The 20,991-nt window shown below is 47.0% G+C and overlaps 6 protein-coding genes across 6 annotated transcripts; 4 read left to right on the forward strand and 2 right to left on the reverse strand.

Moving 5' to 3' along the window:
* Positions 1-163: 163 nt before the first annotated feature.
* On the reverse strand, positions 164-5,922 carry LOC131209959 (glutamate--cysteine ligase regulatory subunit). The gene is made up of 3 exons (XM_058203137.1): positions 5,345-5,922; positions 1,270-1,858; positions 164-1,160 (listed from the first exon to the last, which is right to left on the reverse strand). The coding sequence occupies exons 1-3, from the start codon at positions 5,447-5,449 to the stop codon at positions 1,018-1,020; spliced, it is 837 nt and encodes a 278-aa protein (XP_058059120.1). The 5' UTR covers positions 5,450-5,922; the 3' UTR covers positions 164-1,017.
* A 927-nt stretch (positions 5,923-6,849) lies between these two features.
* LOC131216370 (uncharacterized) lies at positions 6,850-8,949 on the forward strand. The gene is made up of 2 exons (XM_058210845.1): positions 6,850-7,124; positions 7,395-8,949. The coding sequence occupies exons 1-2, from the start codon at positions 7,035-7,037 to the stop codon at positions 8,874-8,876; spliced, it is 1,572 nt and encodes a 523-aa protein (XP_058066828.1). The 5' UTR covers positions 6,850-7,034; the 3' UTR covers positions 8,877-8,949.
* Positions 8,950-9,154: 205 nt separating this feature from the next.
* Positions 9,155-9,741, forward strand: LOC131212439 (RNA polymerase II transcriptional coactivator). Its single transcript, XM_058206305.1, has 2 exons — positions 9,155-9,304; positions 9,381-9,741. Exons 1-2 carry the CDS (start codon positions 9,242-9,244, stop codon positions 9,633-9,635), a joined length of 318 nt encoding a protein of 105 aa, XP_058062288.1. The 5' UTR covers positions 9,155-9,241; the 3' UTR covers positions 9,636-9,741.
* Positions 9,692-10,671, reverse strand: LOC131212431 (transmembrane protein 222). The gene is made up of 3 exons (XM_058206293.1): positions 10,617-10,671; positions 10,385-10,554; positions 9,692-10,320 (listed from the first exon to the last, which is right to left on the reverse strand). The coding sequence occupies exons 2-3, from the start codon at positions 10,500-10,502 to the stop codon at positions 9,905-9,907; spliced, it is 534 nt and encodes a 177-aa protein (XP_058062276.1). The 5' UTR covers positions 10,503-10,554; positions 10,617-10,671; the 3' UTR covers positions 9,692-9,904.
* Positions 10,672-11,735: 1,064 nt separating this feature from the next.
* On the forward strand, positions 11,736-12,771 carry LOC131216818 (uncharacterized). Its single transcript, XM_058211398.1, has 2 exons — positions 11,736-12,017; positions 12,113-12,771. The coding sequence occupies exons 1-2, from the start codon at positions 11,736-11,738 to the stop codon at positions 12,713-12,715; spliced, it is 885 nt and encodes a 294-aa protein (XP_058067381.1). The 3' UTR covers positions 12,716-12,771.
* A 187-nt stretch (positions 12,772-12,958) lies between these two features.
* LOC131214961 (DNA polymerase interacting tetratricopeptide repeat-containing, protein of 47 kDa) lies at positions 12,959-14,352 on the forward strand. The gene is made up of 2 exons (XM_058209315.1): positions 12,959-13,882; positions 13,944-14,352. The coding sequence occupies exons 1-2, from the start codon at positions 12,972-12,974 to the stop codon at positions 14,215-14,217; spliced, it is 1,185 nt and encodes a 394-aa protein (XP_058065298.1). The 5' UTR covers positions 12,959-12,971; the 3' UTR covers positions 14,218-14,352.
* Positions 14,353-20,991: the final 6,639 nt, after the last annotated feature.

The following is a 20,991-nucleotide window of genomic DNA, read 5'->3' on the forward strand; positions in this document are numbered from 1 at the left end:
CTGCGGATCCTGCGCATACCTCAAGCGTTAAGGATCCACACGGAACACAACACGCACTGACACGTTCCTCTAAGAGAAATACCACGAAGCTGCTGCTCTACACATTCATCGGAACTACTGCTTTATAAGTTTAGTCTGTTTTTTGTCCCTTCCCTCCCTCTTTGCCCTTTGAAGTCGAAACAAAATGTGGCCAGAAATTCGAAAAGTTACGGGGCAGAAGAATCGATCTGATGACCGTCATCCGAATGAATCGATCAGCGCCAGCTGGTGGTCGGTTCCCGCGGTTCGATTGCACACAAGCAACATCTTCAGAAATTCGTGGAATACTGCCAACACTGCCGGGTTTGGAACACGGAACCAACTTGCACGAAAGCTTGCACGCCAGACCGGTGGGAAAATGTGTTCAGTGCGATCGGTTTTGAAATGCGAATTAGCGGATGAAATGAATGAAAAACACATTCATTGTGAACTGTCTATCACTATGCGTAAAACGACTGCACTTGTACTTCTTTTCGGCTACAGCGGCGCTATGGTAATAGTATCATCATAAAAACCTGCTGCTGGGGCAAAAGATTTGTTGTCTTTTTGTTCTACTAAGTCCTATCCACTAACACGTTAAGATCCCTCCTGTTCTTCGGTGCCGTTTGTTCTCTTCTGCTAAAATCTTCACAGTCGCTTACGGTATTGTTAACATCGTATGTTGTGTTTTAAGAGCATCATCTGGTCATAGAAAACAGAAAACAACGGACTAACAACGGCTAAAAACTAAACATGCATCCGCACACAGCTGCGTCCAGGAAACACAGGTTGACGGCACAACAACGCACACAGGTTGGGGCTGATGGACCGGTAATCCTTCTGGTACGCACCCTCTTCTCTTCGTTGTCGTCCGTCAAACGCGTCGCCTGCTCCGCTTCCCATGGCTCTCGGATATCGGTAAGTCGAATGTATAAGGGTTTATCAAAGAACTGTCCTGCAGTAATGTTTACTGGTGGCCCGTTACGACCCTCTGCCCGCTCAATTGGATCGATCCAAGCTCACAATGAACCCTTTGGCCGCAAGGACCCCACGGCACTTGATGTGTACCTGGTACCGTAACGACCAAGCGACACCGTAATTATCGAGTTCCAGTTCGTTCAGAACCTCCCGCGGCAGTAGTTCTACAGCGGCGTGTGGGGACAAATAGAAAAATACACAAATGAATGATTCATTTAAAAATTTACCTCTGCACCGTTAGCCATCGGGCCTTGGAAGCTCACTCCGGCGTACCTTGTGGATCGCTGTGTGTTAATAGCTGAATTTCGTTCTGATTGCAGTAGGCCTGCAGCTCCGGTGGCACCACGCAGCAGGCTGCTAGATTGATTTGCGCAATCGTCGGACGAACCGTTGCCCCTTCGTACAGCTTCTGCAGCGAATCGGCATCCAGATCGGCAATGCCCAACTGACCGATCTTACCCTGCCCGGAGTACCGCTCGAGAAGGCCCCACAGGTTCTTCAGCTTACCGACCGCATTGTCACTCCCGACGGCCCACTCGAGCACACCTTCCTCTTTCGTGTCCCCATCCTCTCGCTCACTCGTTCCGTTGGTGGCCGAGCTGGCGGCCGGCGGATGGCACGCCAGAATAAGATTGTCCAGGTAGGACACTTCCAGCACTTCGAACAGTTTCTCGACCGCCTCGGTCAGGGCCGACTCGGAGAAGCAGGTGAGAAAGATCTTCGCACCAATCTTAATGTCCTTCCGCGGATGTTCACCGACCTTCTCGAGCAGATCATTGTTCCGGCGCACGACCAGCCGGCGTTGGTGCTTCTGTTCGACCACTTCCGCATCGCCGAACGTTGAACGAAGGCAATCCGTGAGCTGGAAAAAGAGGATCATTCAGAAACTGTGATGTGTAGCGGTGAAAGTAACAAGCATACGATGCTTGCTGCTGGACGTAGATTTTTGGGGGGAGGCACACAGTCGAGTCGTGGCCCTCCCTGGCAGGAGGCCAACTGCTCGTCAAACATCCATTCCGGGCGTGCCCGAAACGAATCCATCCGTCGCGCACGGTGATGTATCTTATAAATAAATGCATTCCCTGTGTCGCCCTAAACGCGAGTCACGCGGGGGGACACGGAAACGGGAACTTCGCTTTTGGAAGCGGACAAATTTCGAAATGTCAAAAACCCAGCCTCGGACAGCCACAGGCCGCGACCAGCCGCTCCCCGTGGCGGCGATATTGATCGATCGATTTCGAATGCTATTTTTAAGAAATATGTACTACAAAATGGTGTCCCCGTGCCCGGCAGGAGACGCACCACCAACCTGACCAACCTGGCGACCCACACACAAATGGGAAAGTTCGCAGCTGGCTTCACCACACCGGCGGAACCGGAGGCAAGGGAAAACCGACTCCCCGAACAGCAAAAAAAATGCAAAACCACTGCACTTTATGCTCGAGGACGAGAAGATCAAATATCACCCGAGAAGGCTGCGGGCCAGAAAGGGGGCCCAGCTTGCGTTAAATTGCTCCCCGGAGGGGAGCTCGAACGAACATTTCATGCGGCGCCGCCGCCACATGGTTCGGTGCCAACGGTTAATTGCTTTACATAAGTGTTGCCATTTTTTGTGACACTTTTTTATTCTTCCGAACCGAGGGAAGCAAGAAAAAGTGTCACCAGCACCCAAAGAGAGAAGCGTAAAGTGCATCTTCCGAAGCATTTGGTTTCGGTGTCCAATCTATCGTCATGAAATGCCTTCCTTTTTCCACCATCTGTTGTTAATAATTGTAGATCATATTTATCGTCTTTTTCTTGTCGAACAATCTTTTATCCTCTCTAAGGACATTGCCGCGTGAGACAATCCCAAAACAAATGCCGTAACACACCCAGAGACCCCCGGGGAAAATTACGCATTATGACGAGACTTCCTTTATTTTTACACTAAACGAAGCGGACCACAACAACGTGAATAGCTTTGTGTTTTCCGTGGCGTAAAATCCTCAAAGTGAGACCGATGCGTAGCGGTCATAGTGCTCCTACAGGTCCGGGGGCAGCGCTTCTGAAAGTAAAATGTTCAACCCGACGAAGACGCTCGTTCCCGCTTGATGAAGCTGCTGTCAATCTTTGAGTACGCAACCGAATCCCCCGGGCCGGTGGTCGCTGACACATTTTCGTTCTAGCATTTCGTGCGGAATCGAAAAAAAACATCAACAGGCTAATCGTGAGCCTGGTGTTTTTTTCGTTTTCGGGAGCGATTTGCCTTGATGGACCCCGTGAAAGCGACGTGACTTCCGAAGAAATCCGATTAGAAATTACCAGAACCGTGGTGAGGGATTCACAGCTGATGTCATGAGTTTGCGTACTCTATTATCATCACCAGCGCCGTGTGTCGTTGTTATCGCTCTGTATTCGAGCAGGGAAAGAGCCAACACTTCCGTTACTTGACCACTGAATGGTTGCTGGTTGCTGGTTGCTTGACAGAATTTGTCACACCAAACGCTAGCTTTACCATACAATATTTGCTGTGTAGCAAATGAGGATTCCACGGAAACTCCCATTCAGAAGAATCTGGGACAAAACCATTGCTCCGGGGCGCTTCCTTGGTATAGTGATTTCCCAAGGATGCGCGCGAGCGTGGCATTGCATTCATAATGGCGGAAATGTTGCTTTTTGCTCTCACATTCTAGTACATAAGTAATGCGAATAAAAAAACACAGAGAATGGAACAGTGTCACCGGCGCACTTAGTAGAAAGAGAAGTGTTCGTTCCATGCACAAGCATTTGCCAAGGATCCGTAATGCTGCCTGTGTTTGCCGCTGCGGCTCGTGACTGCGGAGCGGATGTTGGTATGTCCACAGGCTGCCGGAAATTGTATTCTATTATTGCTCTGTGGGAAACATGTCCTTATCGTGCAGTTGTTTTGTCCGCAAGTTAAATAGATTTCGCTCCTGGCTCTATAGCTCTATTCTATTGTCGTCCTTATAGAAATAGGGAAAAAATAGAATATTGGTAACATTCTAGTGAATGTTGTATAATTATTCCATTAGACAAGATCCACTCATTCGCTTGCAATCGGTACCTTCGTCAGCACGGGCCGCTAATTTCTGGTCAAAAGCAGGGCAGGCAATGTGGTACTTTTAAATTTATGTACCCAAAACCACAAACACTTTCGGGCGCGCTCATGGTTTGCAGCATCACCGGGTACTCGTTCGAACGGTATCATTGGCCGCTAACAAGAGATAGGATTAAAAGCAAACTAAAAATAACCAGCCCCGTGATGGCCAAACATTGCAAGTTTCTAAACAAACGCAATGACGCAGCGCAGTGTAGAAAACAATTATCGTAGAAAGGTCTGTCAAGTGAAAACGGAAGCGACACCAGCAAACACATGACGTCGCAACAATATGATGACGACACCGAAGACAGGATCGATCGATTTACACCATACAAGAGTGAGACTCGTGGTCACGGAAAGCCACGAGCAGGTCGGCGCTGGCCGTCTGCCAAAGAGTTTGTTTCGCTTTCGATAAACCAGATTACGGCACCGGCGCGAGTGAAGGCATCAGAACGTCGACCCGCCCGCAGTGATGATGATGTTTATACGCCACCAGCATAAAACTAGTGACATCATCCTTTTCGTCAGTTCGGATTTACCGGATTCGTGCAAGTCACTGTGAATGGGATTGTTTTTATCACCGCGAGAAGGCACTCGTGACGGAAGCGCAACAACCGGTTGCAACCTTGAGCCACGGTTTCGTCATAGATTGTTCCCGATTATTCGATTGAGATAAGACGAATTTCGGTTTCTGAAATAGAATTTGTTTCATTTTGATTAATCTTATCCCTAAAAAAACATTACACGAGAAACGCTTCCCACGACGAAGTCAAACGGTGTTCAAGGACGATCAAAGCATGTTTGTGCTATCGATCGACCGCTGTCGGAGTGGATCGATCACAAATCAATACCGTAGCGTGTTGGGATGAGCTCATGCTCTATTTTCGACCATGTTTTTCACATTTCCATGCGATCCATGGGTAAATGAGATCACCTAGGACCTTGCGACTAAAAGGATCGGAATCATGACATCTTAACAACCGTAAGAATTGAACTGTTTTGAATTAGCCCATATTTTAGGATAAATTGCACACATTCCATTCACGCTATGGCAAATTGCTCCCCTCTGTAGGCCCCACCGGGCAGGGCCATGCATGTAAAAATGTAAATATTTACGTTTCCCACACCAAAACAAAACACAGAAAATTCGGAATTGAGCCAAGTCAATCGATGGCCTCTGGTGGAACGGGATTGGAAATAGAAAAACGGAACTAATAGGAATGTAGTTTAGACAATTAAGCCTCTTACCTCGTCGGTCGGTTTCTGGCCGGCCTTTTTACGCAGATCGCTCACGTTCAGCACGTTGCCGGTCGAAACGATGACGTTTTCATTCTTCAGCAAATGGGACAACATTTTCGACTCTAGAAGGGTTGCTTTGTCGCTGAGAGTTGTTCGTTCCGCGCTACCAACTCAAGTAGCTCGTGAAGGGTGCACACGCAGAAGAGCTTTGCACAAGATAACGCTGGACACACCGTGGTTGCGCTTCGTGGCACCTGGACACTGCCACAATGACTGATTGTTTATTATTCACAACACACACAGAGTTTACGTGGCGCAGGACCGAGGACGCCGGACGTTGTTACAGATGAAGCACTAAATCATTCATCGAACAAGAAGCACACCGATTGCTTCGTTGGCCTTGACCGATCACCACTGAAAACAGCTGTCAGAATGCACTTATACACAGGCGACGGTGCGCGGTCACGCGGGGCTCCTTATCACAGAAGGCTACGTGAGGTATCTTCTTAGGTGGAAGATTTTCATACGGCGTACAGCGATAAGTTACTTGGGAATGCTGCTAGGCAGAAAGACAGCAAACACTATCGCCACAGACTTGCAGCTGATGGAATGAAACGATGGAATAATCGCGGCACGGGTTTGCTGTACACTTGAGCACTAAAAGCCACCATCACACCACTACCAGTACGATTTCACACGCGACGCATCGACTCTGATTTCACGGGAAACCGACACCGGCACACGTTTTATCAGCGCACAGTGCGAAGGAGACGGCACGAAAAGTGGTGAACGAAACTAACCCGCGCCTTAACGAACACATATTGCCACCTGTCGGCGGCACGCGCAAGAGCGGGAGAGACGACTCTATGTAGTAATTTTACTACATGCCACAACCACTACGAGACACTTTACTCTACGCGCGTACGCTCCGCGGCCGTAAGGAACAAAACAAAAGCCGAACCGGCAAACCCTAACGATTCAACTGACGCAAACAGGAACACACTCCGGAAGAACACTAGCTTAACGATTCACCTAGATTCGAAAATGTCACCATGGACATGTAGTTTGCACGCTTTTTGCGAAAATTACGACCATTTTACGGCCCGCAAACTTATGAATGAGAGGAAGAGGAACGCGTTTGCCGATGACTGCGGACCGCGACTGTCAAATGGCAATCGATGAAACGGCCGATCGCATCGATCAACCCGATTTGAAACGGAACTGATCGAGCAAACTATACCCCAAAGTTGAAACCGCGATTATAATTAAAAACTCAGTTTGGACAATCTGTAACACATAAAGAGTGATTATTGACCAATAAATCAACCACTTCCACAAACTGTGCGTTGACAACACGACATACTTTGACGATTCGTTATTCGTTTGGCAATGTTGGCTTAACGTCTGCTAAAGTGAAGAAAGAAAGAGACGGGGAAGGAGTGCTAACCAATTGGTGGTCTTAGTCTGCAGTTTGAGCTTCATCGTTCCTGTCCGTTGTTGGGTGTGTTTCGATCATCTTTCCCGTTGGTGGTCGCTTTGAAACCGTGTTAGCAAACGATGTTGGTAGCTGTGCCGGAAGTTGATTCAAACACGCTAGTTTAACGAGCAAAAATTTCATCCGAGGAGGCTTTGCGAGAAGTCCGTTTTTATCGAACCGCCGCTACCGTGTCCCCGAGAATCCAGCGTTCAGCGAATCGCAATGGCGACAATTGGCAATGTTAAGTTGCCTGACCTCATCAACCGATGGATCGAAGTGCAGAAACCTGGGACTGGCCCGAATCGTTCGGAGGTACGTAGATTCCATTGTCCAGCGGTTGTGCCTCAAATACACAATATTTAACTACCAACCTTGCCGTTGACTCACCGCTGAGTTTTTGTGCTTCGCCCGAGCACGAATGCCGAGCATCTAATTTGTATTCGGAAACGAGAAGCGTTTCGCCTAAAAAAGGGAAGCTACCATATCGTGTCCTTCCATTTCTGGCGGGTCGAAAAAGCGCATTGCATTCGTCGAGGCGAATTGTTTTACGGCGACTTTTTTTTTCATTTTGTTACCTTTTAGCCACTGAACATTGACGTAATCAACCTGACATTGATGCTGAAATCGATGGGCTTGAGACTAAAGTATCTGGATTTTGATGCCGAAAAAGATAACACCGACTCAATGGTTATAAGCATCAAGTGCAACCGTTCCGGCATTCGTGCGGAAATGAGTTACGATCTTCAGCAGCCCGGGTGCAGCTGCCCGGAGAAAACGGATCGCGATAGTTCTTTCTGGGAGGTGCAGGCAACGGGGCCGACGGTGTTTTCGAAGTTTAAGAACAACACCTCCTCCAACCTACTCCCGGACGTATCGGAACGCTGTGCTGTGGTATCGAGAGCGATGCTATCAAATCTTCTGGAATTTTATCAAGCCAGCATTAGACAGGTGAAGGAGGGCAAGGAGCGTCCCATGCTCAACTCGCCACTGAAGAACTCGGAACCGAGCGTGTGTGTGACGAGCCCGGGGCTAACGATCAAAGCTCCATTCTCGACACCGCCGGCCGAAGGTAAATGCACTTCCAGGGTGAGCCTTTCGCAGAGACAATCGACAACGCCAATGGAGGGAATTGCGTCAGGGAAGGAAGAGACGAGAAAGCAGGACACAAAAACCGAACCATCGCCAGGATGCTCGAACGAGTGTAAATCAAACACTTCGTCGGACAGTGTGGGCATCAATAATAAAACTCACGATATAGTTAACTCGGAACATCACGCGCAAAAACCGGTGGTCGAACCGATCCACACCTCCAACGCCAGCGTGCCGGATGAGAACGTGTTTGCCTGTAATGAGGCCATGAAGACAGTGATTACTTCAAGCCCGGTGGCCAGAAAACCCACGTTGCAGGACACACTCGACATACAGCACGACCGTGATGCGAATGTGATCAACTATTTGCATCAAGCACGGTCTCAGATCGATATGGCGCTAATGCTAATGAAACTCAACACCACTCAGGACATTTCCAATGGCTCAGGACACACCATGACCCCCCGCCACACAACGGCGATCTCTCGCAAACCGATTTTGACACCAAAGTTTCAACAATCCCGTTCCAGCTCGCTACTGAGCATCGAACGGCGTCGGGTTCTTGCTTCGGTGGACATGGGAGTGAAGAAAAAACTCGCATCGACTTCCTCACTGGGCTCAACGCCGAGGGTGTTAAGTGGAACCATCGCAGCCCGTGCCGATACACCACGCCCTTCGATAGCCCATATTAAATCCGTCGCAGCTCTACGCCGAACGGCCACGATGCCATCGACGAGTGCGGGAAGCGGGCAACAAACGCTCCAACGCTCTAAATTGACGACGGGCACTGGGACTGCTGCTGGTGGTGGGACACTTTCCGGGCAGCGAAAGTTCGTACAGCCAAGCACTCCGTTGACCGTGCCGGCAAAGCCACAGCCAAGACCACCAATTTCGATTCGTCCGGCGTCCAGCGCCGGGACGAAAGCTGGGATAATTCAGCGATCATCAAGCGCATCGTACATTAGCAAAAAATAGAACTCGTTCAACCGGACCCTCTTTCATTTTGCTGTCGTATTTTGAGAGATTTTTGGCATATTAATAAACAGTATTTCGGTTCGATATCTTTCTCAAGCTAGATTTGTGTACTGCAAAGTCATATAGAAACAGAAAAACTGAACAAACGGCCAATTTAAATAAACTATACTTTTCGTCGTAAAAATCGTACTAAAACTGTACTAACTCAAAGTATGTCCATCGTTTCATCGGTTATCGACGAAGCGCTATCGCGGGCTGTCAAACGGAATCGCAGTGCGCCGCATTTTCGTTTTCAAGCGTCGTTTGTCGTATTTCGCAGTTTTCTCGTACTAACTCAAGTTTCTTTTAACCAAGCTATTTCGAAGATGCCGAGAAAGAAGAAGCATAGCTCAACGAGCGATTCCGATTCTGATTCTGGTCCAGATGATGTAAGTTACTAAACACTAGACTTAAGCACCGGACCGGTCGTCTATAACCGGGCGTTTTTTCACCAAATGCTTTCAGCGCACTCCAGTGAAGAAGGCTAAATCGGATGGCGCCCAAAAGGGCCCAGATGGCGAAGAATATTTTTCGCTTGACAAAAACCGACGGATTGCAGTGCGAGATTTCAAAGGGAAACAGTACGTGGACATTCGCGAGTTTTACGAAAAGGACGGAAAGCAGATGCCCGGGAAGAAAGGGATCAGCCTTTCGGTGGTACAGTGGAAGAAGGTGCTCGAGTACGCGGAGCAAATCAACGAAAAGCTGCAGGATTCTTGAGCATACTGCGACTGTGTCATTTTGTCGACCAATTCTAAGAATGCATGGTCGTTGTGTTTCGTTAATAAATTAATATATTTCCTGCATGTGCTAGCAGGTGTCTGAATATGGTTTCACATTCAATTACACATGTACGTGCTACGGTCAATATGCAGACAATGCACTGGAATATCAGCCTTTTAACCCCCTACGTTGCATAGCCTATAATTGAAGAAGGTGCGATCAACAACACCCGTCACCGTCCCGGAGTGTGGGGACACGATGCACAATTAATCGATCGTCCATTTCGAGTACATCGCCACCAAGCCGCAAATAATCAGTATGACGACGAACGGGGACCAAGTTTTGAGGAATCCGCGCACCCCAACGAAGCGACCCCTGAAGAACATCCAGAACGCCAACACAACCATATTCCAGCGGGTGTACTCCTTATAGCGCATCAGCGACAACGCCAGACCGACGTGCGAGTGGCAGTTATCGCAAAACAGATTGTGCATCCGGGCCCCGTACGTGACCGATGCTTTGATCACCGATTCGTCCCATTTTTGCGTGCCACCGAGGGCGTGCATCGGGTGCAACTGCAGGTACCGAGTGGGACGCCCGAATCCCATATTGTCTTCCGAGACAAAGTACGGCCCCGCGAAATCACGTATTACTCCATTCGACATTGCTATTCCCATATGGCCTAAAATTAAATTAAAAAATCGAGTCATGAAACTTTTGCATCTTATTTTTTCCATCTTTTTCACCTATGAACGGGAAGAACCAGGACAACACAGGGATTGGTGTCCAAACGATGCAGAATGGGAACTTGTCCGCGGCAACGTTGATCGGGGCAATGGCCATCTCGGAGGAAGTTTCAGACATTCCTACTCGACGGTCCCTCGGCGGTTTCCGTGGGTACGCTGAATCGATGTCCCTTGAATCGTTGGTTAGACAAACTATAAGTCAGCAAGCACAGAAAAATGTATATTTCGTTACCTTTGCTCGACAGGTTGGAAATTTGGCGACTCTTTCCAAAAACTAATGCAACAAATCTTTGTTTTGTTTTAAAACGATGACACTCCGATTACGATCCGCTATAATTATAGCGATTTTCTTTGACACTTCAAATTGCCACCGATGATAAAACCGTTTTTTTATGGCACTCCGCTGCATTTATGTTTTAAGTTTAGGATCGATACAAATCATTCATGCTCTGTAGGTTTGCTTTGAGGGGTACGATCCTGGTTCCAGTTTTTATTGATTTAGAAATGGTTGCTTCTTAACTATTCAACTTTATGAAAAGTGGTTACATTCGCTTCTTTAAATTTTGAAAGCAGTTGAATTTTACAATTAAAAGTTGATACTAATCCTCTAAGGTGACTCACGTTTTGTGGAGTCGCGGGACTGGCCCGCCAACATCCCACCAGTGGGTACAGCCCTTTCGTAAATTGATCGTACGCATTGCTGGATCGTGCATTGCATACTAATGCATCGTCCACGATTAGTGCGACGATAAATAATTGTTCACCCAGTCGCGGTCCGAAAAACAAGGGCTCGAGTTGCATTGCTGATGAATACTTTGATGAATTATCAATTCATCACTACAATCCAAGGGGACACGGTCGGCGTATCGGTACCAGGCTCGTGGAGGTCAAGTTTGTAGACGCCATTCATTGTTATAATTTTGCACATCCTCTGTGACCCGCAGAACACCGACGGCTGAAGAAAAGACCTTCAGTAGAGCACGATCGCGTCATTTCCATCATGGTGCGACAGCCGTAAGGTTGGTCTCCAAACCGTTTCGGCACGGACCGCCTGGCAAAGGTTGGCCGGCTCTTCGTTGCGCGGAATTTTTGATTAACTAACCAAACCAAATATCGTTCTCGCAAACACGCTACAATCACGAGACGTATCCACGAGCCTCGTTGTTTCCATGCACCGTCCAAGCCGCATATTAATCAGGAAGATTGATTTTGTTTCAACTTGCACAAAATCCTTCGACAGCGTTCTTCCGAATGCCGCCGGTTTGCCTTCACTGACCTACCTAGCGGTGCTGGTGAAATATAAAGTCTTGTCTACACCCAGAAGCATTGTCAGTCGTCGTCGACAGCTAAGATGAATCGATACATCGCACTACTGGTTTTGCTCGTGGCAGCGGTCGCCGCAGAAGCACCTTATCCTCCCTCCGGATGGCGCCCGGAAGGAGCACAATTTCGGCTGCCGACGGAGTACGCGGCGCCTCTTCTACTGTTCCCTCCGCAGCAACGTATAGTTGAGCTGCAGTTTACGCGGGAGAATATTCAGTTCGCTGGCCAGCAGGTTTCGGAGGAGCCACAATCGACCCCAGCCACAACACCGGCACCAAGAACAACTACGACGACACAAGCCAATGAATACGTTCCGCCGGCTTTGGCAACTACAACGGCCCAGGTAACAGGTTTCAGCCTTAGAGAGCTATGAAAGGGAATAAAATGTTGTGTCTTGTTATTCAGCCCAACTTGGATCCGCTGAAGGTACAAGGCTTACCGTCGGAGCAACCGAAGGGTTTCCAGCAGCGTGCCAGACTTCGCCAGCAGTCGGTCAATCAAGTGCCAACAAACTTTGGCCAGCGTCAGACCGGTGTCTTCCCGATCAGTGGACAGTTGCGTGCTTTGCCAGCGGCGTCTTCAACATTCTCGCGACAGCAGGTAGCTCAACCCCAGACTCTAGGGCCGCAACAGTCACGGCAGCCGGTTCCCGCCGAAACTTACGGTCCCCCGGAACAGGAGGAGCAGGTTCCGGAAGAGCCAACCGTAACGACTCAGGCGACCGATGCTGCCCAGGATAATGGTGATGGAAGTGTTAACGAAGACGAGTATGAAGATGATGCCGGCCGTACGGTGGTGGCGATTGCCAATGGCGTCTCCGGCCAGTACTACATTCTGTCGCCGGATAACACCCTGCAGCGCGTGATGTACACAGCTGCCCAAACGGATGATGATCGCTTGGTAAACGGATTTTCGGCCCAGCTAAAGTACTCCCCCGTGGAGCCAATCAGTGATCCGATTTACGCTTACGACGAGCAGGGTCAGTTGGTTCGAATCTATAAGAAGTAGAATCTACGAGCGCTCGTCATTCGGATTTGCTAGTGTATTTCTTTGTTGGCAAAATATAATTTATGATTGGTTTTTGACTGCGAATAAAGCATGTTTTCAAAAATTAGCCAGTTGCTATAAAACTCCATCTCGGTCAACTGAAGTCCGAAGCTAGCGACTATAAACGCAGCGGTACCTCAACAGAATAACCAAAACAAAAATCATGCTTCTTGAGCCGGCAAAAGTTGCGGATTCGAAGTTGGAAACACGGAGCACGATGGAGCAACAGAATAATCCCCCGAAGAAAACTATCTCCAATGATGAGCGTCTCGAGCTGGCCGCTCAGCTCGACAAGGATCTCGATGCGTTTATTAGCTCGTTGGAGAAAAAACGCTACACCGAAGGATGGCCGGAAGATCGTTGGGAGGAGGAAATGGCTAAGCATCCGTTCTTCATGAAAAAGTCACCGGAACCGGGTGAAGAACTGAGCCCGCTGATGGAAGGTCTGCAGCAGCTAAAGTACGATCCGCTCGAAAACACCGAACAAGAGTTGGCCGATACTTACAAAGAGGACGGTAAGTTCTACATGCAGCACCGCAAGTTCCGTATGGCCGTGCTAAGCTATACGGAGGCGCTGCGATATAAGGTTGGTGACGCCGGGTACAAGGCCGTACTGTATAACAATCGAAGCGCTGCCAACTTCATGCTAAAGAACTACCGATCGTCCCTGCAAGACGCCCAGAAGGCGCTGGAGCTTAAGCCCGACTACGATAAGGCGCGGTGGCGGGCTGCCCAGTGTGCATCGGCAATGGATCGCTTCGAGCTGTGCGCCGAAATTTGTGATACCATTTTGCAGTCCGACCCTTCCAACGGTCTAGCTATTGAATTGCGCAAAACATGTGCCGCCCGTAAAGTTGCACTAGAAAGGGACGCACGGAAAGTGGCGCGCCTGGAACGAGAAAAGGAGGTCGGACTGCAGCGAACGCGAGACGAGCTTAGGAAACGGTCGGTAAAGTTTGAAGAACACGATGCACTCATCGACGAGCGGAAACTACGTCCCCGGCTTGCACCGCTCGAGGATTTCATGGTTACCTGCGATAACGACGGTGTACTGCACTGGCCCGTCGTATTCTGCTACCCGGAGTTCCACACTACTGACTTTCAGCAACAGCTTCCGGAAGACACCACGTAAGGATTGCGATTCCCCGTGGACCATATCAGACCCTGTAAAACATTTCCCTTTTTGCAGTATGTACGCCGTCCTGGAGCAACTGTTCGAGCAGCCACTTGAATGCGATCGAGAGCGGGTGTATCGGGCAGAAAATGTGGCCGTTTACTACGAGAACCGAATACTGGGCCGTGCTTACTCGGTCGATGCGAACAAAACGATCCAACAAATTGTGGCGGAGAAAACTTTCCTTGTTTTCCAAGGCACACTTACATTTTACATCCTCGTGCGTGGTTCGTCCCACGAGCAATCGTTTGTCAGCCAAACAAGGATACCCTTGAACGTAGAGTTTTGATGTCGATCCAATAAAAGTATTGTTGGTGACTAAAATCCTTCCATGACGGGTGTGTTCGGAATATTTCGTCAGTAACTTTTCCCAGAATTCATTGATAATTAGTGAATTACACAATTTTTGCTTTTATTCATAGTTTTTTTTTGTTGGTTTTTGTTGTAATATGTAATATATATATGCGCTTCAAGATTTACTTCGAAGAAACTTGTAATCAAAAGTAACAATAAAATTGAAAAATCGGTGCATTCTTAAAAAAGATCACAACGCGACGCCGGCAAATAATCCAACAAAAAAAATGAATGGTGGATAGATGAAGGAAACGGGATGTGAGGTCGGGTTTTGCTGTAAATGAAGTCCACTATTCCATGAAAACAGAAAATGTCATGCAAAATTCGGTGGATTTTGGGTGAAGTGTCCTCCGACATTGACATGGGGCATGCTTGGCGGGAAATAGACACAGTAATGCGAGTGACAAAAATGGATCAAAATGTGTATAAATAACGGAGAAACATTACGCAGAAAGTAGACTAGAGAAAATGATGATCGATAGTAACGTGGTGGTGGTTGGGTGAAATTTCACAGCATCTTCTTGACGACTTTCCAATTATTTTGCGTCGATCATCGCGCGATCGCTTACTTCTGCCGTCTTTGTTGGAAAAGTGTGTTTCATTAAGGAGAGTTTTCCACTTTCTCTCGCATTTTCCTCCCGTTTCTAGTGGTAGTGGTTCCTATGTGTGTTCGACTTCGAAGACGAAACATTTTCAGATCGATCTTGTTGGTTTGTTCGTGCTCCTTTCTCAAATATGGTTTGTAGTGTGTAAAAGGTATTCGGGTTTGTCGTTTTGTTTGCACAGTTTGAAAATGGAATCAAACAGATTTTTCTTGTCGATTGTTCTTTGTAGGTTTTGTTGCTCTTGTTTGATATCTCGTGTATTTTTGCACACCAAAAAAATTGTTCTAAATACGTGCTTTGTTCTATTACGGATTTTCTTGAGGGGTATAATATATATATTGTGTTGTGGTAGTCTTTCGCATGTTTTTAATTGTGTGTTCCGCAGTTCCAGGCTTTCCACCTTTCTTTTCCCCTCTATCGTACTATCACGTTTCGTTTTGGATTTTTCGTTCCACTTTTCGTGTGTGTAGCTCAAAAATGGCTTGCAGAAAAAATACTACAAAATTTACAACAACGAATTCCGTTCCCACCCCGTACTTAGAGTGTCGCTCTTCCCACACCGATTCGTGTCCTGTTCCTCAAACAATACGTTAAGTTTCAGGTATTATTATGCCTCGTTTTGCGCCAAGAATTCGTTAATCGCTTCTTGAGTGTAGTCAGAGCTAACAGTGAAGGTGGTTCCGTCAACACCGTAGATTGTTGTTCAAGAGTGTTGTCACCTTGTAAGTTCCTGTTGTGACTGCTTGTCAACCCTTCCTATTCTGACCTCCCCTTGTCCTCTGTGCGTGCTAGCTACGCGCTCTGAGTGTCCACCGTCCCCCGTTTGTTGGTTGTGTCTTCTCTCGTGTGTGTTGTTGTTGATTGTGTGTTTTTGGATGCTTTTACATTTTAACGTTTAATATAAAATATCACAATGGTACATTTTTCTCGCCACCTCGCCGTCAAGAGCGTGTTCTCAAGTGTTTTCACAAAAATATATTTTAATATGCTTTAGTACGCTCCCTTCGGAAGAAACACGGGCCACGGCGCAGGGGGCAGCTTCTGCCGCGTCGTCCCGTTCAGTGTGTAAGCGAAGACTTTGGCTTCTCTCTCTCCCTCTCCCTATCTCGTTATGTCTGGGTTTTGCCCTGGTCGATCAATATCGCCAGCAAAGTAAGTTTAAAATTTCACTAGGCGTTTTACGAGTTGACTATAGCGCACACAAGATCGTGATTCTCGTGCTGTTGCCGGAGCCTGTTACATCCGCTTGTCAACCCACTTCTTTTTGTAATGGCTTTCATTGAAGGTTGCCGTATGACATTTTGGCAACATCCCCACGGTTTGTGCGCTATAATAAATCGGGAGAGTGTTTCATTTTCCAATGAACATATTCTGTTTAACATACGCGCTCCATTCCCAATGTTTGGAAACAGATTCCATAGTCCCACAATATGCTCTAGCCAATGAGATCAACAAAATGTGAGTTATGTCTATTACAACACAGTTCAATTACGTTGTCCCGCTATTGCGGACAACACTTGAACGTTGAACTGTTTTTAACGCCCTTGGGTTCTGAAGAACGACATCGTCAAAAAGCTACGCCTGAAGTCAACGCTTTCCTTTACAGATTTTCCCATAAACGTTGCTTAACTTTGTTCAATAGCTTAACTAACGCGTACTTGTGTGGCGACAACATTTCGTCTTACGTTGTCCTCTTCAGTGGCTCCCAAAATGTTGCCACCAACAATGTTGTGGTTTAATAACGATTTGTGAAAACTTGTTACGCTTCTTTCTGTTGCACCGGCGGGAGGCTTCGGAAAGCGACAGACTTTGGTGCTCCGTTTAACACCAGCAGCAATAGCATTCCTTTCGCTATTGAGTGTTTGTTCGCGTTCGCACCTGTAAATGTATTATTGGAGATATCTTACGCTTGTCTGTTGTGGATGTAAAACACACCTTGCTTTAGCGGCTCTCGCTTTCAGCGTCGACGGTAAAAAACAACCTATCGGAGCGCCGAAGAGCGAGGACACACACAAGTCTTGTACACGCGCGGCGCACTTAGCACACACCTTAAGATCTGTGCTGCTGCCTTCGTTGTGCCGCAGCAGCTCAGCTTTGTTTTTCATTGTTAGAAACTTTTGTAACCTTTTTTCAGTGCATCGTGGTGGAAAGTTAAGTAAACGAATGTGTCCGAATCCATTCCACAACACGCCTTTCCTGCTTCTGACTTTTTCCCCTTATCACAACGGACCCCTGTACCCTTAGGGCAGTGCACAGTCAATTTGCACGTGCCCCAGAGAAAGGTTCCGAGTAGCTTCCACTGTACGGAGAAGAGTTTACCGTTCTTTTCGTGTTTGGCAAATTCTACTCATTTTCTGCACGCTTCCCTTCACAATCCGATGGTCTCAACATTCTAATCGTTTATGCCAACTATTGTTGATAGTTTTCTGGTGAGTGGGAAACGTAGTAACTCAAACTCGTTCCAAAACTTAATTCTACTTTTGTGACTTGGCCCACAGGAAGAGGGGCATGCCGGAGTTTCGACTGACTGAAGAACGGACCCGAAATGTATTCGAGAGTTTGTGTCTCAAACTGGTGGTGCCATCGTTTCCCCTCTTCCGTCTATCGGGGGACCGAAGAATCGATTTAAAAGGTGCAGCGGGGGGCGGTGGCAACGGGCCAGCCGCCCCCCGGGGGAGCTTATCTGATGCTGTTTTGTAACAAGGATTTGTTCCCATCCTGAGGCTTACGAATCGGACCCTCAAATCGATCATCGATGCTTCTTTAGTGGTATACACAACGAAAATGACCAGCGCTGTTGTGCTGATTCACGCGTTGATTTGATTATTGATCTGCTTCGCTTCCGTCGTCGGTTTCTAGCCCTGCTTTTTACGGATACTATATTAAGGTAGTAGCTTTTGTGTGTTGTTGTGTTGTTTCATCGTAGTATTTTAAGCGCAAAACACGATTGATTATTATATTCGTATATTGAAATGGTGCTTTTCATTTATATAAATCCTTGCCCGCTACAGCGAATGGAGGAACTCTCGAAGCATCGTAAACAACGGCGATGTGGATCCACGCTTCCCACTTGCCGTCCTGGAGTTTTGGAGTTGGTTTGAGATTTGTAAAATTGAGTAAAAGACCACGGACCACGGTATTTGGGCCGTCGCCGTTTGGAATGGAACATATTCATCGATTATGGGACTTTGTTTAGATGGAATTTTTAAATGTTCGATCAATTCAGAGGGTTCTTCATATTTGCACTTTCAATCATAATTAGTATTCAGATTTCGTGTGTGAGTTTTGGTCTCCGCTTCGAGCCTTCTCCACCTTCGCGGGAGCGCCCGACAAAGATAGACGATTAGTACTAAATCCGTATTCGTATTCGTAACATTGAATATTTAGTAGCGTGTAGTAATTATTACAAGTATTTCTTTTTTACCGTGACAACAATTTGTTTCGCCAGAGCGCGCACACCGAGAAAACACACTTATTACTGTTATCCCTTTTTCGTTTTAGTAGTTGATGAAAGGAAAGTACATTAACAAAAAAAAAAGTACGAAAGTTACTCATTCTCATCCAACGACGATCGTTTCTCGTTTTCTTTTGCTCGATCAGCTATCATCATCATCGTTTTCCGTATCAGGTTTAATAATTATGTTGTAGCCCGTGTCAAGGAGCGGCTCATTCTCGGTCGGTTGGTTTGTTTTCTTATGGTTGAACTAACTTGCTCACGCTCTCAAGCTGTCTAATACTTTTCTTCTTGTGTTACTATCGCACGAACATTGCATAACCAATTTTCTTGAATTATATCATCACAGTGTATCGGTTTTTGTTTCGACTTCGTTACTGCTGTTGCCGCATTGTATCACATGTTTCATCAGCAGTATTGGGCAATAGAGACTTTGCGCTGTTCTATTCCTAAGCTTCGTCTTTCCGTTTTCCCTACCCTGTGCAATGGATGATAATCATTCGTTTCACGCGATAAAAAGCTTCATGTTTTAGTTCTGGGATTTCAATACGCATTTCCTTCGACTCTCCGCGAACGACAGTATCGTGTGCCGTTGGCTGCCCACCCATGAAACGTTTTGCTCGTTTGTCCGTAAGAAATTGTTCGCCAGTTTGTTTTGTTTCAAAAAACGTGTTTTTCACGCTATTCAACAAAGGGGAAACAACATGCAAAACATTCGGTGTTCGGTGCCGTGTCGTTAGACGGTTTTTGTTTGATTTTTTTCTAAGACAAAGGAGAAATACTGGTACCTACTATGCCATCATTTTCATACCCCTCTATTTTCTGTTTCCGGCTTTCGCTTTTCAGAAAATCCACTGGACTCTGGATTGTTGTGTGGTGTACATATTTCGTAGAGAGATACATCGGTTCACTAGAAAGACAACACTCGGTTGGTTTGTCTACTAATCGTAAATGGAGTCCCACCAGATCGATGTGGATTTGTCGTGTTTTGTGTCCCCGCCTTTTTCCAGTGTGCATATATTACGATGAATCATAAACATAAAGGACGATGGCGTTTAGGAGCCCACCCAACGCCCAATCAGAGAGAGATTGTGCTTCGGATTCACATCACAGACCAATGATGAAAACCCTAGGGTTGGCCACTTCTTTCTCTATCTGTCTGTTAGTTTTCCTCCAAAAACAAGAGGGAAGCGTTTTACTCAGGATTTAGTGGAACAATATTATGAAGGCTGGTCCCCCTGACTCTGATGAAACCAGCAGCGGTTACGATGGCTCGGCCTCGCCATATCGAAGACATTGCCCAGCAATATTACAGCACAAATTAGGAACTAAACGAAATGCGCTGTCTTCGTCAAACGGGGTCAGAGCGGTAAAGTGTTTGTCAAGCGTATACAACATCTTCTCTCGTTTGGATGCTATTTGCTTGACCATCTGTTCTAATGCTTAAGTCCTATCTACGGCGCCGTATACGCGAGCGAGCGCAAGCTCATTCGCGCGTACAAACCGTTCGCCTCCGTTCTTGGCCGTTCGTAGGTGTTGTTTGGTGGGATAGATTCGATATCAGATGGCATCCTGACGTCATGTCGTCGCAGTGATTTAGTTCTCTAGCAATAGGCTTTTTATGGGCAATTTTTTAAATTAGCTCCGAACGACCATGCGGTTTAACCGGAAGGGCGGACGTTGAAAAACTGACGACAAAACGCTTTTCATAAACTAACTCCAGTCTTTTGATGATGCGCATTGCTTGGTGTGCCTAGCCCACAGCCACATTTCAGTTTCGGTTTGCTTTTTCGGGCAGGAAAACTGTTGAACTGTTTTCCGTTTTCACCCGCCAATCTCGAGGTCATAGTAAATGGACGACAAGACGGAGACGGTAGGTAGCTTCTAATGGTGGATCCGATTTCCTACTGCTGGTGGACTCATTTGTAACCCCATCGTATATAATCCATCAAGCGCGTTCGCTCTTTGTTCCTCATTACCGTCTGTTGTCCAATTTAAAACTGGTCAACGGGACGATAAATACTCTTCCGATAACTAACAAAAGAGCCAACGGAATTTTGACCGCTTATCTATTCCGCTACGGAGGGGGATAATAATTTAGCGATCTTAAAATTTGAAATTGCACTGGTTGTTTTTTTTAATTAGAATTCCTATAACCGATACAAAAGCAAATCGCGCACCGCGTCTACGCGGCTATCGGTGCCCGCGTGTCGGACTTATGTTTATCGCAAGAGCCAAGCACGAAAACGGAAAAGTACTCATACTTTAGCATACATTTTTCTGGACTCTCGCCCTGACTCCGCAGTGCAGAGCAATACAAGAACGCGGGACACGCGATTCGAGTCGATCACAGTTCGTTAGAAGGCAATATGTGTGTATTGTTGTTGTGTTTGGTAATAATTTCTCTGTACGTTTGATACATTTCTCCACGCGTCGTCGTTTGCTTGCAGCAAAACATATCTTTTGCATGTTCTGCACCGTCGACTGGAGAAAATTGATTAAAATCAGGAAATAGGACGAAATAATTGGCTATAGTGCGATTTCCCAAAAGATCCGCGGGTGGTGCCCTAGATGGTAGAGAGATTGTAAATGCTTCCGGTGCTTCTAAGATTCCCTGTCTGTTTTCCTACATCCTCGCGGTCAATCGCCC

The sequence above is a fragment of the Anopheles bellator genome, chromosome 1 (assembly GCF_943735745.2).
Source record: "Anopheles bellator chromosome 1, idAnoBellAS_SP24_06.2, whole genome shotgun sequence".
NCBI lineage: Eukaryota > Metazoa > Arthropoda > Insecta > Diptera > Culicidae > Anopheles > Anopheles bellator.